This window comes from Macrobrachium rosenbergii, chromosome 47 (genome assembly GCF_040412425.1).
Source record: "Macrobrachium rosenbergii isolate ZJJX-2024 chromosome 47, ASM4041242v1, whole genome shotgun sequence".
In the NCBI taxonomy this organism is placed as follows: Eukaryota; Metazoa; Arthropoda; class Malacostraca; order Decapoda; family Palaemonidae; genus Macrobrachium; species Macrobrachium rosenbergii.
This window is the reverse complement of record NC_089787.1, coordinates 26,763,225-26,782,781: the sequence shown is the minus strand read 5'-3', so window position 1 is coordinate 26,782,781 and position 19,557 is coordinate 26,763,225. Positions and strand designations below refer to the sequence as shown.

At 35.6% G+C, this 19,557-nt stretch overlaps 1 protein-coding gene across 2 annotated transcripts; it reads left to right on the top strand.

The window, feature by feature from the left end:
• The first annotated feature begins 6,343 nt into the window (after positions 1-6,343).
• On the top strand, positions 6,344-19,245 carry LOC136830687 (endoplasmic reticulum-Golgi intermediate compartment protein 2). Of its 2 annotated transcripts, none has more exons than XM_067090397.1 (10): positions 6,344-6,439; positions 10,519-10,641; positions 11,539-11,694; positions 12,389-12,513; positions 12,939-13,030; positions 13,158-13,249; positions 14,080-14,238; positions 15,748-15,869; positions 17,565-17,703; positions 18,897-19,245. In XM_067090397.1, exons 2-10 carry the CDS (start codon positions 10,539-10,541, stop codon positions 19,133-19,135), a joined length of 1,227 nt encoding a protein of 408 aa, XP_066946498.1. In that variant the 5' UTR covers positions 6,344-6,439; positions 10,519-10,538; the 3' UTR covers positions 19,136-19,245. The 2 variants fall into 2 exon arrangements, with proteins under 2 accessions (XP_066946498.1, XP_066946497.1); XM_067090396.1 differs by lacking the exon at positions 6,344-6,439 and adding an exon at positions 7,562-7,677.
• Positions 19,246-19,557: the final 312 nt, after the last annotated feature.

Genomic DNA, 19,557 nt, shown 5'->3' with positions numbered 1-19,557 from the left:
CAGTATATAGATATACATACAAAATATATGTCCCAAATATATGCGTTACCCGGTGTATTAATCCACAAGCGACCTGCATCGACTACAGCAGGGTTGGAAAGATGAATCTTCCCTTCCTCACCACGTGCATGAAATTGTCGCATCGGGAATCCGGAAGTGTCGCTGTCGCTCGTGCGACCACGCCTAGAGAAGGAGACAGAGGTGAGAAAATTACAGAACTCTCTCTCTCTCTCTCTCTCTCTCTCTCTCTCTCTCTCTCTCTCTCTCTCTCTCATAGAGGAGACAGAAATGAGAGTTGGAGAATCTCTCTCTTTCTCTCTCTCATAGAGGGGACAGAAATGAGAAAGTTACAGAATCTCTCTCTCTCTCTCTCTCTCTCTCTCTCTCTCTCTCTCTCTCTCTCTCTCTCTCTCTCTCTCTCTCTCTCTCTCTCTCTCTTAGAATGCGTTTATGCATGTGTATGCTTAAGTGCTTGTCGATATTTATTCATTAGTGGAGAATATTTTACAATAAACATAATATTGCCAAGGAAAAAGTGTAGAATATTGTCAAAATGGAGGGAATTCTCTCTCCTTTTTTATATTCTTTTTCGTGGTAATACTCTCCTTGTGAAAACATTCTTTTTCATTTGAACAATTTGTAATTTACAGTTTCACAACACTGTACTTTTCATTTCTGACACTATTTTTCGGATTTATTTTGATAACATTTTCATGTAGTAAAAAGTGAAAAATTAAAAAGGAAGAATACTGTCAAAAGGGAAAAAATGAGAACATTATAGAAAAAAAAAAAAAAAACTGGTAAACTACTGAAAACAAAAAAAAAAATTAAAAAAAATAAAAGCAGATGATAAATTACTGACTTTTTTTAAATTTTCACAAGAAAAAAGAATTTTTTAAAGCATGGCTAATTTTTTTAAATTTTTGCCATGGCAAAAATTATTTCAAAATTGAAAAAAGAAGATTTTTGTAACTTTCAGAAAAAAATAGATAAAAATTGCCCAAAAAATTGTCACAAAAATTTATTTTTGTAAAGCATGGCTAAAAGATTTTTTTTTTAATTACCCAAAAAATTGTCACAAAAACGAAGATTTTTGTGAAGCATGCCCCCAACAAATGATTAAAAATTGCCCAAAAATGGGAAAGAAATGAGACTATTGCCCTCTGAATCACCATCTCCTCCACCGCGAGATTAAGCCACCGGCCGAATCACTGGACCGGAATCCCGGCCTAATAAAACCCTTTTGCTTGTTTTCACTCCAAACACTACGCCGGTTTGCACAGCGGATCTCTCTCTCTCTCTCTCTCTCTCTCTCTCTTTTAGCTTTGCTAGCTGTGTAGCTCTTGTGTAGTCTCTCTCTCTCTCTCTCTCTCTCTCTCTTAGCTCTCCTTCTTGTGTAGCTGCTGTGTAGGTCTCTCTCTCTCTCTCTCTCTCTCTCTCTCTCTCTCTCTCTCTCTCTCTCTCTCTCTCTCTCTCTCTCTAACGGACGAACTCTGTGCCACATGCTTAAACACGTGTATGTGTGTGTGAGAGAGAAAGAGAAGAGAGAGAGAGAGAGAGAGAGAGAGAGAGAGAGAGTTTACTTCTTTAAGACTGTCAGTTGGTTTTTCTGATGAATATTAGGCGTGTCTAGGAATGTTCATGTAGACAATGAATTGTTCTGTACCACTACTTGTCTCGCCCTAAATTATTATTATTATTATTATTATTATTATTATTATTATTATTATTATTATAAAAACTATACGATTTTGCTTTGCTGGCAACCGCGGTTAGTCTACATTTGAGAAGCAACGTAGAAAGCCATCGACTTTCCTGCTTACGACGTATCGGCCTATCTCCTCTAATCTTTATGACATTCCTTTGGTTTTAAGTTGTTTTCGTAGCTGACCGCTCTGATGTTAAGGTAAGTGGCACACATTTGCGTCGTTTCAGAACTGGGCTTGGTCAGGGGTTGGATTGGTGACCGGCAGTGAATGAATGCAGCCGTTAGTAGTGTTTTTTTTTTTTTTTTTTAATGTACAGGTTTGGTTAAAATCTGAGCATTTGCATTGGTGAAAATGTTTTACATGCTGTAAAATAATGTGCCACTTTTGTTATATTCTGATATTATAGCTTACATTTCACATACATACATACATACATACATACATACATACATACATACATACATACACATACATACACATACATATATATATATATATATATATATATATATATATATATATATATATATATATATATATATATATATATATATATATATGTATGTATGTATGTATGTATGTATATGTACTGTATATGTGTGTGTGTGAGAGAGAGAGGCGCTCATTCATACTATTCCAAACATAATCCTTTTGTACGTTTACCGTCGAAAACTTGGTATCCCTCAATGACGAATTAACATATCTGAACAACCCCTACAACGCAAAACGCGCCAATGCCCCACTCACACCCAACAGGAAGTCCTCATCATCATCATCTATTTCGAATTACAAATGGCGGAGATAAAACCGGTGATGAATGCCCCAAGTCAGTCAGAAAGCAAAGTGCAAGTTAAACAGGAGCGGGGAGCGAGCGATTACATAGCCAGTGTTGATACAAAGCGATGGTGTGGTGCGCGGTTAACGGTTGGAAGAATCTCGCAAAGAAGAAGAAGAAGAAGAAGCGCCTCTGTTTTGATAAGTGCGGTTCCGTTCGCTGCAGCTGATACCGAGAGATGTTTAGTGGTTTCGTACACATTTGACGATGCGTTTTTCGTAGGTTTGTAAAGGAAGAGCGGCTGATTCAGTTACGTATTCGTGTGCTTTATGTATTAATGCGTTGATTTGTTTTTTGTATTTTCTATAAATGATCTCTTCTTTTATGTGTTCCGTGTTACCTTGTGTTACTTCTTTGAAATGAACACCAAATTCTTTGGAAGCTTGGGTTTCAAGTCGTGGCTCTTGTGGGCTTGTTGCATATTATTATTATTATTATTATTATTATTATTATTATTATTATTATTATTATTATTATTATTTATTATTATTATTATTCAGAAGATGAAACCTAGTCATATGGGGTTATTATTCAGAAGATGAAACCTAATCATATGGAACAAGCCCACCAAAGGGACCACTGACTTTAAATTCAAGCTTCCAAAGAATATTATGTTGTTTAGGAAGAAGTAGAGGAGGTAAAGGAAAATACAAAGGGTAGAGATTCCACTTACTAAAAAAAAAAAAATAAATTAATAAATTAATAAACAGATAAAAATGTAATAAAGTGCAAGGAGAACAGTATTATGTTAGTAATGCATTGCATCTTCGCTTGAACTTCGGAAGTTCCAACTGCACGAATAATAATGATAATAAAATATTTGCTCAGTAGACTCTGACGTCAGAATGATAAATAAAACTGTACTTTTGAATAAATCCAATCCTTCTGGCCTTAAGCTTGCTTGACATAGGCCTTGCAAAACCTCAAAGGTTGCTGAAACTTGCAACAGACATCAGCGATCACATGCAAGTGGTAACGGGTCCTAATAGGGCCTGGAAGTCAATAAGAATGAGATAGGTTTTATGTATAGGAGGTATAGCTTATCGGCATTGTATATATAATCTCTTGAAGTCCTTTGACAAAGAGCCTTGAATGAAATGAGTCGCAAAATTTTTGAATGAGCTCGGAAAGGAATGCCCCTGGGGTGCGGGGTTAGTGCCGTCAGTGCACCTCACGTGGTACACTGTATGCATTACTTAAGGGTCTCTGCAGCGTCCCTTCGGCCTCTAGCTGCAACCTCTTTCATTCCTTTTACTGTACCTCCGTTCATAATCTCTTCCTTCCATCTGACTTTCCACCCTCTTCCAACAATTGTTACAAAATGCAACTGCGAGATTTTCCTCCTGTCTGTAGAGCTGTGGACTAGCACTCGATAGGCCCGAGTTCGAGTCTCCGGTCGGCTGATGAAGAGTTAGAGGAATTTATTTCTGGTGATAGAAATTCATTTCTCGCTATAATGTGGTTCGGATTCCACAATAAGCTGTAGGTCCCGTTGCTAAGTAACCAGTTGGTTCTTAGCCACGTAAAATAAGTCTAATCCTTCGGGCCAGCCCTAGGAGAGCTCTTAATCAGCTCAGTGGTCTGGTAAAACTAATGTATACTTCTTCTTCTTTACATCTTTCAAACCTTCTCACTGTCAAATTCCCTCTCAGATCTGAATGACCTCATAGGTCCCCAGCACTTGGCCTTTGGCCTAAATTCTATATTCTATTCTATTCGGAAAGGCATAGAAGTTTGAAACAGTCTGCCGGTTCTGATAAGTTTATGAACTGGCAGGGAGTAAGTATATTGTCCTTAACTTCAGCTGTGACATACGAGGAAGATTGATATGAATGGGAATTTGCTCTCTGCATTTTTGAGTACCTGGAGGCTTCGTTGAAAACCGAAAACGAAATAGACTTGTTAATACGACTGGTAGCGAGAAATGTTGATTATAGGTCTAAGCTGGTAATCTGGTTTAGCGGAGAGGAGAGTTGATGGATGAGAATGTATTATTATTATTATTATTATTATTATTATTATTATTATTATTATTATTATTATTATTAATGTACATAATACATTCTGTCCTTTCATAACAAGATTCCCAAATTAGAATTCCCATTGTATGAAGAAAGAAGAGCAGAATGTATTTAGTTAATTAAATAATTACGGAGTAAAAAAATATGTTCAAAGTAAAGTAAATAAGTATATCTTAAAGGAAACGAAAACCCAAAACTGGGAATACACTGTACAGGAGCTATGCGGCTATGTGACATAATGGAAATGATGCTGTAGAAGTTTTAGCCTTGAAGTAGTACTAAAATATTTTGTTAATATTTATAAAACTAAACAAGACACGAAAACCTTACAAATCTTAGCAAGCCAATATTGTGGCCACAAATTAATGACTCCTATACGAACGAAATAAGAGGGATATCAAGAGAAAGCTCAGATAGAAACCGTGATAAAGAAATGGCGGGAAATTGCATTCCGGAACGTGGAAGTGTACCATTGCAAAGTCCCAATCTTCCGCTCTAGGCCCAGTCATCATCGTCACCTGCCCGCTACCTCTTCCTGTCCTTTTTATGACCAGATGTCTGATGACTGTACATTTTCGCTGTGTTTATTTAGAATTAAATGCCATTCTGCAATGTCTAAAGCTTATTAGGGCGCCCACAGACATTGTGTTTTAACCGTTATAAAAGTCACAAATCCAAATTTCCGTCCGCTATCGTTCATCACTCAATCTCGTATGAACGTTAGCTTGTCGTGCATTTGGCAGCCATTGTCGTATCACACCTGCATCCGAAATGGCTGATGGTTGAATGGTTCCTCTCTTGATCTCCGGATCTAATGGATATAAGGTCGGAAGTCCTGTCTGTCACTCCGGAAACATCATACCAGTAGTGCTTACAGGACAGAGCATTGATGCAAATGAATAAGCTGAAAGAGTAAAAGATAGGGAGGGGTCTTGCGTTGCTCAATGAGCTCGACAGTTGAAAGACCTGACGTAATATTAGGTATGAGCAAAGGTGGTCTATTTTTTTTATATTTGCTCCGTTTAGCAGTTTTGGTTCGTATTGTCAGTTGATGATATTATTTTCATAAATCACGCATTTGTGATGCACTTCAGGGCATATCTTGCCAGTAACTTTTGGGCTTTTATCATGGGCATATAATTCTTCGTTTTCTGAACCAAAATATTGCTCCTTTCACTTCAGAGGTCTCAATTTACAGTAATATATCGTTTTCCTTATACAGGTTGTTCATACTGAGAAAAGGCTGTATGAACTACTCTGTCTCTTGCAGACATGACCAGTGGCCCATGCTGATTGAGTTGTTTGTTGATTATACCGGTCCTGTCTATCAATATATATACTGTATATATATATATATATATATATATATATATATATATATATATATATATATATATATATATATATATATATATATATATATATACATGACTGTCTTTTACTGTAATCCAACACTATACTATGAAGATAAATAGCCCCATTAAAACATCTATTTAAACGTTGCAACCATATGCTGTACAGCATTTCGGACACTTCTATATCCCTGTTCACTTGTAAAACAGGAGCACTGGACTGTCCAAAATATGTGGTTGCAGCGTGTAAATAGTGTTTTTATGGGCCTATATATATATATATATATATATATATATATATATATATATATATATATATATCATAATTGAAAATCTCTCATTGTCAAAGACCTTTTCATTGGTATTGGAGTTTCTTTCTCTCCATGTTCTTGCGCTGCCCTCCATTCTTTTTTTATGCTTTGTTGAAAGCGCTCCTTTACTTCGGCACAATGTTGTGATGCGGTTGCTATTTGCTTACGGACTTCCTGATTCAGCCAACGGCCGGTTTCCCCTTTACGTTTGGTAATTAGAGTTTGATAGTTTTCATTAGCAACTTGATCTCCGGATGTCTTAGCTTTTATGAGATAAAAGTTGGGAAATTATCGCCCGCTCTCTGGGTTGCAAAATACCGCATCAGAATGTTAGTGTTACGTAGCCTCCTTACCAGAGGAAGGAGCTCGTTTATCTGCTGGTAATGTCTTTTCTCAATATCATAATGTAGTTCACAGATTTTAAGTAAAATCGTGCTTTTAACCTTACTCATCTAATCAGGTAGTAATATTGCTACCTTATTTTTTGCATAAAAGGAAAACATATAACGCCAGCTTTCATATTGCTTTTCATGATAGAAAATGGTTGTGTTCTAGCGCTCTTCTTTCAAGATGAAAACATAATATAATTTTACGCCCAGATTATGTTACAAAATTGTAAGCTGACTGAAGGAGTGTGGAGGGTAGGAAAGCGATTTATTGCTGGCATTTCGCAGCAACACCATTTTATCACGAGCATAAAAATGTTTGGTATTTTACCATGCAATTAATGTGTACCACAAAAGGACCTCGATACAATGTAACTTGACTGAAATTTATGCATTTCATGATAACCATAAAGTAATAGAAAAGAAAAATCACTTTTATAACTTTCCTTGTGAACCGGTTAAACTAAAAATGCATAATTTTGAAAATGTAAAGAAATATTGATATGTTTTAAGACTCCATCAAAGGTCGCGTTTGTACAGTACACTTGTGAATAATATCTCGACGGGTAACGTTGCTACAACATAGCAAACCTTGCTAAAAAAAGGAGAAATGTTTAAAAGTGTCACTTGAAGTGAAAGACAAATTCATATTATTCATGTAAAGTGTTAAAGTTTTGAGCTGAGTTTCAGGAAAAAATCGTCGAAAATAACTACATTCGTTGTTCTTGCGTAAGTGATCCATCTCACTGGATAAACTTGCTACAATGTAGCAAACATTGCTAAAACACATGAAAGGCCTAAAACAGTCGCTTGACTTGCTATACAAATTCATAGTATTGATGTAAAGTCTCAAAATTTGACAAGAATTTCTTGTAATCTTAGAAAATTCACAATAAATAACCATATTCGTAAAATCACAAAAATGTTAACATGTAGCGACGTCAGCTGCTCCCTTTGCTACACTGGCAGGGGGACGAGACGTAAACATCAAACAAGTGTCGTTTCTGTATTAGTTATTTCGTGGCATACTCATGACCGTCTAATTTATGCAGGGCAGTAAGAGGTGATGTATCGTAATACGCCGTTGTTTTACGTTATTAATTACGTTTATAATACAGCCGTAGGCCCGTAAATCAGGTCACTGCGGTGAGCGGCTGTGCTTTCGGCAACCTCGTACACTGGCGATAGGCCCAGGTGACCCCTAATTTAGGCTGATGTGGACCATCTGTTGCGTAAGGGAGAGTCTACATGCGATGACATATATCCTAGATGATAGTAACATCATGATTATTCATTATTTGATCATTATTTATGGGTACTATTGTGTTATGAAGCTACGTAATCTGCGCTGTATTAAACTAAGACAAATGTATAGGCTTTGCTTGATGTAGGTATATAAGGAAATACTACGATACTTTATTTCCTGGCCAAAAACATGAGCCAATCTTTTCTGACTGGTTTTCTTGTGTTTTAAACATTTTTAACCAATTTGCCTAGACCTGGCCCATTGCTGGTGCAACCCACTCGCTTGTATGCCCCCCCTCCCCCTAGGCTTGTTTCGAATAATTACAAGCTACCACAATTAACTTATTAGTGCATACCAATTTAAAGGTAAAAAAGGCATAAAACAGAATATAATTGGTTGAAAAACGACCAATTTCATGCATACCAACAATGTGGATCACCTAACCTAACGTAGCACATCGTAATTTATTAAATGGAAATAGACTTTTATCTTATGCTATGTATGTCTGGTCCTGGTTGTTTCGGCCGTAAGTCGTTTAGGCCGTAACATCCAAAACAACGTAAGGCATTATGTTTATAGTATTTAATGTCATTATTTCATGTTTTACGTACATCCCCAAGAGGTTGGTACTAAACACAGCACCCATTTTCCACGGAAACATGGTTATGACTGAAATGACCTGAAACTCTATGTCTACCAAGGTCTAACTGGTGAGGAGCAAGCCTTTGTCTCCCTCTTAGCATTGTGCTGAGGATATACCTCACCTTGCCTTCTTATGAGAATACAAATCATTGCCTTTTAGGCCTGTATAGCCTAGTTGTATTCCCAGCATGAGTTCTTAGTGGTTTTTGAAGGTTGGTAACAAGTTGGTTAATTGTTGGCAAATGGGTAATTAACAGGGGACCTGCATTCGCTTGTCAGTAATTAGTCACTTTCTTCAGCCAAAGTTGAGTCAAGATGACTTTGTCTTCTGTAGTCATGGTTCATAATTAGGCTGGGAAGCTCAAAATTATATCTACAGCTTTTGTGTTTTGTGGTCGTCCAGTCTGTTAGGGGTTATGGAACAGTGATTTAAATTAATTTAATATGTCAGGGAATACAGAACAATGATTTTAATTATTTTAAAAATCTCTAGCGGTAACTAAAGGTTCACAGTGGTATGATGCGTTTATGCAGCCCATTAACCTTGTCTTTGCAGCAAGACTTTTGTTTGAGATCAAAGAAACAAAATGTTGGGTGTGAATTTTTCTTGAGGAATGGGTGAGGTACCATCTCTGCCCTTCCTGCACTGTCCTTTCTTCTCATTCTTCAGACCAAAAAGGGGGAGCAGTGTGAGTTGGGAGTTTATCCTTGGGGTTATTCTTCAGGATTTCATGCGAACACTCTTTGTCTCCTGCAGAAGAGACAGTGAAGTTTCTGACCGACTTTTAGTGAAACAGATCAATTCCCTCTCTACTTGTGCATGGACACTGCATGTACATACACTACCAGGGCCTGTACAGTACAGGTATTCATGCAGTGTACATACTAGAGCCTTACATGTGCACTTAATATGCACTATTCTGCATGTACCCAGATACTGTACATGCTTGGCTAGTTTGGCTTATTCTTTGCATGTGAACATGGATTACCAATGTCATATATTGTACATGTTCATGCATGGACTGGTTTTCTGGCTTGCAGCTTTGTGCATACTGAACTGTTTTAGCCTTTTAGTTCAGGTCATTTGCATTCTGCTCCAACATCTTGGTTTGTGGCTCTATGTATTACATTGTTAAGTTCAAGCAGTGGAAGGGGTTTGCCAGGAATTAGCTGGGATCAGAAGAACCCTTACCTTTACAATTCAGACAGTCAGGTTGGATGAACCACTGTGCAGCTCGTGATAGTTGGTGCTCTCACATTTTTCCATTAGAGAGCTGGTCTACATGCTGAGTACAGGTCAGTTTTGATCAGCTGCTGGCATACGTTTAACAGTTCTGGTTATCTTAAGACATGCACTTTGAATGGTCCCATTCCAGAATAAAGCCATCTCTGATTTGTTTGCGAATATTTATTGGCCATGTAACCCAGATCACAGGATACTGTGTATTGACAAATATGTCATGATCTTTTGTGTTTGTCATTGTCTTGGTCCAGCACCATTCTTGTTAATGATTTGCTGGTACAGTACTGACCAGTTTTCTGCTCTGTTTCTCTAGTCTTGAAAAATTTTCCATCATGGTCGGGTTTCTTAATTGATTTTCCAATGGACAATTCACTTACAATATCTCCTGTTCCCATCACCTTTCCATCTCCTATCGATCACTAACCATGCTTTCTGACCTGGGATTTTTAACAACAGGCATTTCCAGATAACACTGAGATACATGCCTATGTAAAAAAAAAAAAACTGGTTTGTATTCATTGGAAAAATACAAATTACATTTAAAATTTTATATATTTGGAGGTAGACTGCTTAACCTTAGCAGAAGTTTGTGGTCTCCAATCACTTTTCCTCCAAGTACAGTATTGTACTCAGAAAATTTTAAAGTATATTGTAATGAGAAAATGGTTGTCTTTTATAATGTCTTATATTGCTCAAAGATTTTCCAAGGCTTTTGTAATTCAGTATTTAAACTAGGATCTAATTTTTCTCATTTTCATGTTTTTTTCTTTCAGGCTTGTGAAACAAACCTATCATGTTGAGGCATAGGAAGAAAACCTTACAGGTTGTGAAGAAACTAGATGCTTTCCCAAAGACTTCTGAAGAATGTGTGGAAACTACAACTACTGGTGGCACATGTAAGTTTGTTGCAGAGTATTATACCTAAAAAGTTTGGTTGCCTAGTATTTTGAATTTGTTAAAAGTATGTAGTTTAATCAGGTCTTGGATGAAACTCTAAAACTAAAGGATTGAATGAGTTTTTTCATTAAGTGAGGATCATAGTGAAGAATAGGACGAGGTTGTAGGAAGAATTTAAAGGGACTGTAGTAAAAAATAAAAGTATAAGATCCACTTATTAGAGATGTGTTTAAAGGATGCCAAAATGTGGTAGCCCACTACTGGGGTATAAAGTAGGATATAAAGTAAAGTTTTGATATGAGAAACAATGGATGGTGTGGTAGATTCTTAAGGCTTTTATATCAAATTAGGTGTTCTGCAGAAACAGAAATTCAAGTGAGTTTCATATGTAAGATTAAAAAGATGTTGCGGTTGTACTGCATCAAAGTTGTAGCAGGTGACTTACATTTTCATCTGTAGTTCCAAGTTGTTAGCATAATCAAATGCATAATGATCAAAATCTGACAAAGTAATTTATGTAAGTGATTGGTAAAAGGGGGGTTTTTGGTATGATATTGGTTGGATCCACTTTCATATTCTTATTCAGATTTTGAAAGACAACAAGCTTTTAACATTTTTAAGGTTTTATGAGTTAAATGTCATTTGTACTGAGTGAATTATGGACTTTTTACAACGTATAATTCTACAGCATGTAATTTTTTTGTATCTGAGTAGTACTACTGCATCTAAGCTGTCCATCTTGCCATCTTGAAGTTAGCAGAATTGAAATAGAAGATGAAATGAAGAATTCCTCCTAAGTGTTGGACTGAGTTCTTAAAATTTTGCCAATTTTATTTAATTTAATAAATGTACTGTATACCAGGTATTTATATAATTTTTATCCTTGTATATTTCAGTTTCTGTGATGAGCCATCTCGTGATATTGTGGTTGATAGTTATGGAAGGCCTTTACTACATGGAAACTAAGTTTACCTATTCCTTCAAGCCTGACACATCATTTTCTGAAAAGCTAAAGATCAACGTTGATATTACTGTTGCCATGCCATGTAAATGTAAGTCTGTTCACTTTTTAGCATTTAATTATAGTTTTGATTTCATTATTGTTGTTGTTGTTTGAAGTTAGATATTATCAGACCACTGAGTCAAATTTCTAGATACTCATAGGGGTCACTCAAAGGATTTGTTCTCATATGTGGGGTGGAAATTTGTGTTAATGTTGGATACCCAAGTAGGAGGGCAACCAAGGGATTGAATATAAAGGAAGAGACAAAAAGCAATGCCATTTGACTGGAAGGGACACTGCAAAGAACCTTTAGTACCATCTGCAATGTGCCAAACAAGTCGCTGTGAGTGGAACTCCCCTCCCACAAGAAGGAAATTATTGTTTTAAATGTGTACTATAATGTCAGTATAATGACTTGCTTTCCTTTCCAGGTGAAAATTATTTCTTATGCAGGTGATTATTATGTTCCTTCCGTGTTGGTTTTGCAAAGAACAGCAAGCTGGAAAATATTATGGAAGAGTGCTGTCAGTGCCAAAGCTGAAAATATCGAAAGTGAAAACCAGTCCTTTGGACCACCAAAGTCAAATTGAAGTCTTACTACTCCCAGAGATCTTTCCTTTTCAGATGCAAGGCTGTCACATTTTAAGGAGTCAGCTAAAATTACATACAACACATATTACTGGTAGCTTATTATTTGAAACGTATGAAAATTTTCATGTTAATTTTTTTTGTTATTTCAACAGTTGTTGGTGCAGATGTATTAGATATGACTGGCGAACAAGTAATGACTTTTGGAGAGCTAAAGTTAGAGGATACATGGTGGACTCTCGATCCAGACCAGCAAATTCACTTTGAAGGTGTACAGCGGGTAAGGAAGCAATTATATTTATCAATTAAAATCTTAGTAAAATGGTTTTCCAAGGGCAGATGGCAAGAATAGAAAAAGGCTATTGCTGTAAATAGAAAGATCCTGAACCCAGGAAATGCAGTCTGCAGTTGTATAGTTGAAAGAGAAAGTGTGATCAAAATGATGGATTCTTTGAGCTTTTGCCTGTTAGAGAATATTGACTTTTGGAAGCAGTTAATGGCTGACTGGTGTGGAAGATTGGATGTGTTTGCGTTTCTATTTTTATTTCTTAATAGAATAAGTAAGTCACAGACAGGAAACCTAATAGCCTAAGACTGCCAGCTGTCCTTTAAGTTAGTTGGAAATTGCACAAACCCACTGGGCCAGGCAGGCAAGTGTAATTAGTATATAACTAACATTAATTTGTCCCTTTTCTTTGTATGCAGGTTAACAGCTACCTTAGGGACCAATTCCATTCCATACATGAACTTCTTTGGAGAAGTGGCTACACCAACATTTTTGGCGATATGCCACAAAGGTAAAGCAACTTGAATGCTTCACTTCAAATTTGTCATATTAAAAATGCCATTGCTCCTTAATTGCTTCAAACAATCATTGTTGCTAGGAGTAAACTGTTCCTTCCTCTCTTTGTCTTTCCTGTACAGGCACTATTTTCCAGACACCCCAAAAGATGCATGCCAGCTGAGTGGGTCTTTAGGCATTAATAAAGTGGCTGGAAATTTTCATATCACAGCAGGTAAGGTGTGATTTGTGGTAAAATGTTTATAGTTGATTTCAGTCAAAGTTTTGCATGTTTATCACTTGATATATGCCCGTAAAATAAATCTTATTGGATTTCCAAAAAAGGTGGTATTTAGCATCTATCAAAAACCTGACATCCTTTTGTTCATAATGGTACTTCCATGTGGACAGAAACCCTTTGTAAAACTAGAATAGAAGAACCACTCAAGAGATTGCATACATCAGTCAATACAATTTTTATACTACTAAAACCTTGTACCATTAACATTTTCTTTTATAATGCAAGCACATGAAAAGTATAGCTACCCAAACATTTGTCATTTAATTTTTTCACAAATGTCAGGAACTTACCATTTTCTTTACATATGCATCTGACAATAACAGTATTATATATAAAGAAAACAATTGCCTTGAGTCAAGGACTGTTATCCAGACCAAAACCTAATTGATTGTTCCCTGGAAATAAATGAAACTGTAAAGTAAAATGTCATATAATTTTTTTCATTAATTTACATAATCCTGGAACTAGATAAAAACAAGACCAAAATCCTACCCTCCTTGGTGTAGGTATTTATTACTGCTCACATTAGAATTGTACCTATTAAATAGTACTGTAATGGATGTTTATTCTTCTGTTAGGAATGAACAGCCCAAATAATTTTAAAAATTTTCTTTTTAAGGTGGTCAGTATATTAATGTGTAAGTCCAGCTTTCCTAAGATTAGTTTGTCCCCACACTTAAATATCTGGCTTTAATTGTCTTTTTGTAGCAATCATCTTATTTTTTAAGCTTAAAGGTTCCTATTTCAAGCCATTTATGTTTCAGGTAAAACTATTCCGCTGCCACGAGGTCATGCCCACTTGGCAGTGTTTATGGAAGACTCAGACTACAACTTTACTCATCGCATTAATAAATTTTCCTTTGGGGATCCAGCTCCAGGAATCATACATCCTCTAGAAGGCGATGAGCAGGTTGCATCAAAGAGTAAGTTTCAAGTAATGATGATGATGTTTATTTTTCATTACTCTTCTGTAATATTATGTCCACTTCTACAATTACTATTACCAGTAATAATTCTCATATAGGACTCTTAATTGTTTGTTAATTTAGTTATGAGAGTCCTTTCTTGAAAATTAAGTGAAGAATTGAAGAAAGCATAAGGCCAGTTTGGAGTTTGGAATAAGACTTGATTCTTATAGATAATTTTACCCCTCTCTGAAACATTAAGTGGAAGGAAAATTATACATACCATTTACCATTGAAGTAAAATTATCTTCCATACCATTACTTGTCTGCATGTGATTCAATCATATATAATGGATAATTGATCCATGCAATAATCCTATAAATCAGAAAATTTTAGTTAGTGCTTTATGTAATGGGTTGAATTACTAATCCCACTTTGATATTTTTTATTATAAATATATTGAAGTATATGCAGTTGCACTAATATATAGCACAAACAAGAAAATCCAGAACATGGATAGTAATCAACAGTACTGTATTCATATAATCTTTTGGTACAAGTCTTTTATTACATCTTGTAACTTATAATTGCCACTATTGAATATTGTAACGGTTGATTAAACTTGTTGAATATTGTCACTGTTGATAGTAAGCTTCCTAGTGAACTGTCAAAGCATTTATTGAGGCCTTAGATAATCATTCACTGTCAGCTCACTTTTGCATTTTTGTTATACAAATGTTTTAACTTACAGCATTGGGTATTTTCTTGTTTAGAGTTATAATTAATGTCATAATACAGCATTGGTAACTAGAATATCATGAAAGTAGCAGTTGAAATAAGGGACATTTAATAATGGAATGGAATAACTATACATCCCTGCCAGTAATATTGCCAGTTTGTTTGTTGTATAAACTATCATTTATATTTACGTAATTTATGATCTTCACAAATGTAAGACACCCCTTCATGGATAATGAATTAGAAAATCATCTGCTGGGTTGTGGCAACATGGAACATGGTTAACCCTTGAACCTTCAGATCCAGTTATGTGTGAAACTCTTTACAAATGCCCTACCTCCCAATCCTGGTGGTGGCTTGCAGCCAAGACTTAAACTATACAAAAAATTGGAGTGCTATCGTTCATGGAACCCTGATTACTTTGAGGCTCATATGCAGTGGCAGCCATTCTTTTAACAGATGATTGTTTTGGTTCTGGGATCATATCTGTGATTTGTGAAGGCCATGTATGAGGACTTGTGTAAATGATAGGTTTGTATTTAAAAAATTAGCTTTATTTTTTAAAAACTCCATTTTTATAAGCTTTGTCCATAGAGGTTTGAGTGTCATTGTCTTCATAAAATAGTGATTGTTAGCAAATGGCAAGAAGTATTCTCTCTCTCTCTCTCTCTCTCTCTCTCTCTCTCTCTCTCTCTCTCTCTCTCTCTCTCTCTCTCTCTCTCTCTCTCTCCTTATTTTTCTTTTAAAATAATAATGTTGATAATGAATTCTTTTTATTTTTTTTTCAGACCATATGACTTACCAGTACTTCATTACTGTTGTTCCAACATTGGTCAATACATACAGTCATTATGGAACCTCATTCCAATACTCAGTTGCTGAACAGTCTAGAGAAATCTCACATGCTCAGGTAAGGAAACCAGAGTGATAGATCATGCTTTAGATGCCTACATTTAGTATTATTTTGGTGTTATTGGCAGCAATGGTGTGAAAATGCAGGAAGTTTTATTATTAATATTACAAATTAATTCAACGAGGGTACTGAATTGCATCATCTTAAGTGTTTTTACATTAACTTTCCCATTTATGCTGTTATAGCAACAAACCTGTGTATATTATTTTTGTTATACCATTATTTTTGCATTATTAGGTTAGTAATTATCATTATAGTACAGCAAGATCTTTGATATAATAGAGTACAGCAGATCATGTGTGTGTGTGTGCAGTGTTATTGTCGTAATGTACTTCATGTATATTTTCTAGGAAAATATTGCTGTCTTGGTATATTGTGGGAGCTGCTTTATGCTTGGTTTAGCAGTAGAATCAGGAAGAGTTCAAAGAAGTGGTCAAAAAGATGTAAGATTGGAAAAAAGCGGAGAAGATTGAAAATCAGTGTAAAAAGTAGGTAAAGTTATTAGCATTCAAGGAAAGTGGTCATTTGCCATGGAAGAGCTGTGATGGGTAAACGCAGTACCATGTATCCAGTGTAACAGGTGGATTCGCAAGAGATGATATAAATTGTAAAATATAAAGGTAGTAAGGGATATTTGGTGCTTAAAATGTACAGTATTATGAAGAACCAACCAGGGGAGTCAGGGGTGGACCATGGTGTGGAAGAATAGGCCTTTGAAGAGGAAGGATATTACCCCAGGAACACTGAAATGGGAAGCAGGTATTGAGAAGGCTGTAAAAAAAGAGTAGCAGTAACATGGATAAAATAGAAAGAAATTGCTATACTAGTTGTAGATAAGATTAGCCATTTAATAAAGCAGAGCAAAATATGCGTATGTGAGGTCTCGTTACACTAATTAGTAAAAGGTAAGGAGAAAGAGTAGAGATGTTGATTTGATTTCATTTGAATTGTGAAATTTAGGCTGTCAGGCCAAGTATGAGGATGTAGGGATTTTGTTTCTTGCCAGACCTCAAAAGGGAAAATCAGAGGAAAATATCAGTACTAATGAATAAGTCTTTGAAAATGGGTTATTGTGGTTGACTGAATGGCTGCTAATCCATTTGCAACTTTGCTTGTAAGTTCTTTGTCCTTAAGTACAGCTGAGATGAACAAGGATGTCTGGTTTTTGGTGGAGTTCATTCACCCTCACTCCTCTGTAGATTGCAGATTTTGTTTATCAGCTCAAGGTTGTTTGAATTCTTTTTTGTATAAGCTTCAGAAGGTTAATGGGTGCTTTTCCTTCTTCCAGTCATCTTGGGGTTTGCTCTGACTATTGTTTCCACACAGTAGAGTGACAAACTGACAAACTGAAGTGAGGCAGCATCGATGCCTGGAATGCTCATGCAGGTGCTCAGGCTGGATCAGTGACCAGTTTTCATTATCATACAATATGAACTGTTTCTAGATACCAAGAATGCAACTGGTTGTTTTAATTTTTTTACTTTTAGTTTTAAAAACAATTGTATGTAAATTGGGGATACTTCAGATTTTTACTTTGGCATCCTGGCGGGGAAAAGCGGTGAATGTAAAGTGGACTAGAAAGAAGAAAAATGTAAAAACAAAACTGGTCGTGTTAGAAAGTATTAGGAAAATAATCTAGGTATGGTAAAGAATTCTTAACACAAAAATAATAATGTTATTGGTTTTCAACAGAACTCTCATGGGACTCCGGGAATATTCTTCAAGTATGACACATCAGCTCTAAAAGTTGAAGTAGTAGAGCACCATGAGTCCATAATTGCCTTCTTAACTCGTCTTTGTGGCATCATAGGAGGTGTTTTTACTTGCTCAGGTATGTTTAGCTATTGTAAGTTCTAACTGTCAAGTTTATTTGTAGTATTACAGCTCATTCAGAAAGAGAATACTGTCTGTGGAAATTACAGTAATATATTTGTTTAAATATACTTTGCACAGCTATATGTAGTATAAAAAAAATGATGATAATAAAATTAGCTTTGACAAATTGAAATGATGGTTACGTTGTACTGTTCATAATATATCCATGCCATTAAGGGAATATGGGGAGGACACTTGAAAAGATCATATACTCACAAAGGAAAGATAATTGCTTCTTGAAAGGGAAGAGTGGAGATCACTAATTTGAAATTTTTTAATGAGAGGAAATGGTTCCTTCAAGTACATCAAATATTCATTCTTGCTTAGAGCTCTTGTTATACAGTACACATAAATGATAGCAGTTCTCTTTAAATTTTTTTTAAATTTATGGTTCTATATGATTTATTTGTTGCAAAAGTAGTTTGAGACAATTGAGGCACATCCCATGGCTCTCCTAGGACTTGCCCTAAAAGATTTCTCATTAAGCAACTTAGAGAAAGGTAAAGTTGAAGAATTTGGATACCTAAGTGGAGAGAGATCAGAAGGAATGGATGAAAAGTAGTTGGCAGAGAGTAATTCACCTGGAGGTCTAAGGGTTTCAGCAGAGGACCTTTAGTAAAATCTACAGTGTTCGCATATTTTGTGCTGATTGTAGCTACTTATGCTGTACGTGACTTCACCCAACCATTCATCAGTAACGAATATTATTGTAATTTCATTTTAAAATTAGAAAAAATGGTTATTGTTATTCCGCCAAAAAGGCTTGTACTGACTCTAACTCTTCCCTTCACTTTTGTTAGAACAAAAATATATAACAGTTACATTTTCCTTCATGCCTGTGACATGCTAACAGGGATAAAAATTGGGAGGAAAATTTTTTTTTTTATAAAGAATTTAATTTTCTCAATACAGATTCATTACTTTTACAATATTTGCCCTTTCATATCCCACGTTCCTGTCACAGGCTGTTTAGGCTACTTTTCACATGGACCTTGGAAACTAGTTGTATTTGTACCAACCTACAAGGATTAGTAACTTATTATTTTGTTTTGGGGTTCATATGAAATGCACAGACAGGCTATTTTTATAGGGATAGGTTTTTACCAAAAAAATGAATTTTGTCTAATAAACATTTTGTTTTTCCACTAGGTTTGCTGAGTCGTATTGTAGGTTTGTGCATCAACTGCTTCACTTGTCGATTCTTCAAGAAAAGTTCTAAGTCTGGAGAAGATGAAGAAACAATCAAGGCTGTTCCATGTCCATCTGCCAGCCTTTTGCCAGCAGTGAATCTCAACCCACCTGCCAATGGACCCCAGCTTGCAGCCTCCACCACTACTCTGTCTGTAACTTTGATTTCCGCATCACTACAAGAAACATCTTCAACCTGACAGTATTTTTTTTATTTATTCATTAGTTTAGTAAAGCATCATCTCATATTTTTAAAAGACATTTAGACGATACATTTTCATTTCATGTAGTAGAATAAATCATGCTGTCATATCCTCTTTTATTAACCCATTTCTTATTGTACAAAAAACTTTGAATATTTCAAGGGGTAAGCGTAGACTAATATGTTGAATAATGTAGTTGTCATGTAATTTAGCAGTGTGTTGCAGTACAGTTTCTATGTTTTCTGAAATAATGAGAATGTCTTTGTTAGTTTTCTTTATTCTTTAATGTCTATTTTTCAAAATTCCCAGTATCTCCATAGTCTTCAGTTTTATTCTGATGCATATATTGGATTTTAAGGGAACATTTCTTCCATTCCCCTCTATTTTCCTGCATTTTGTACAGTACATTATTGTTGAGA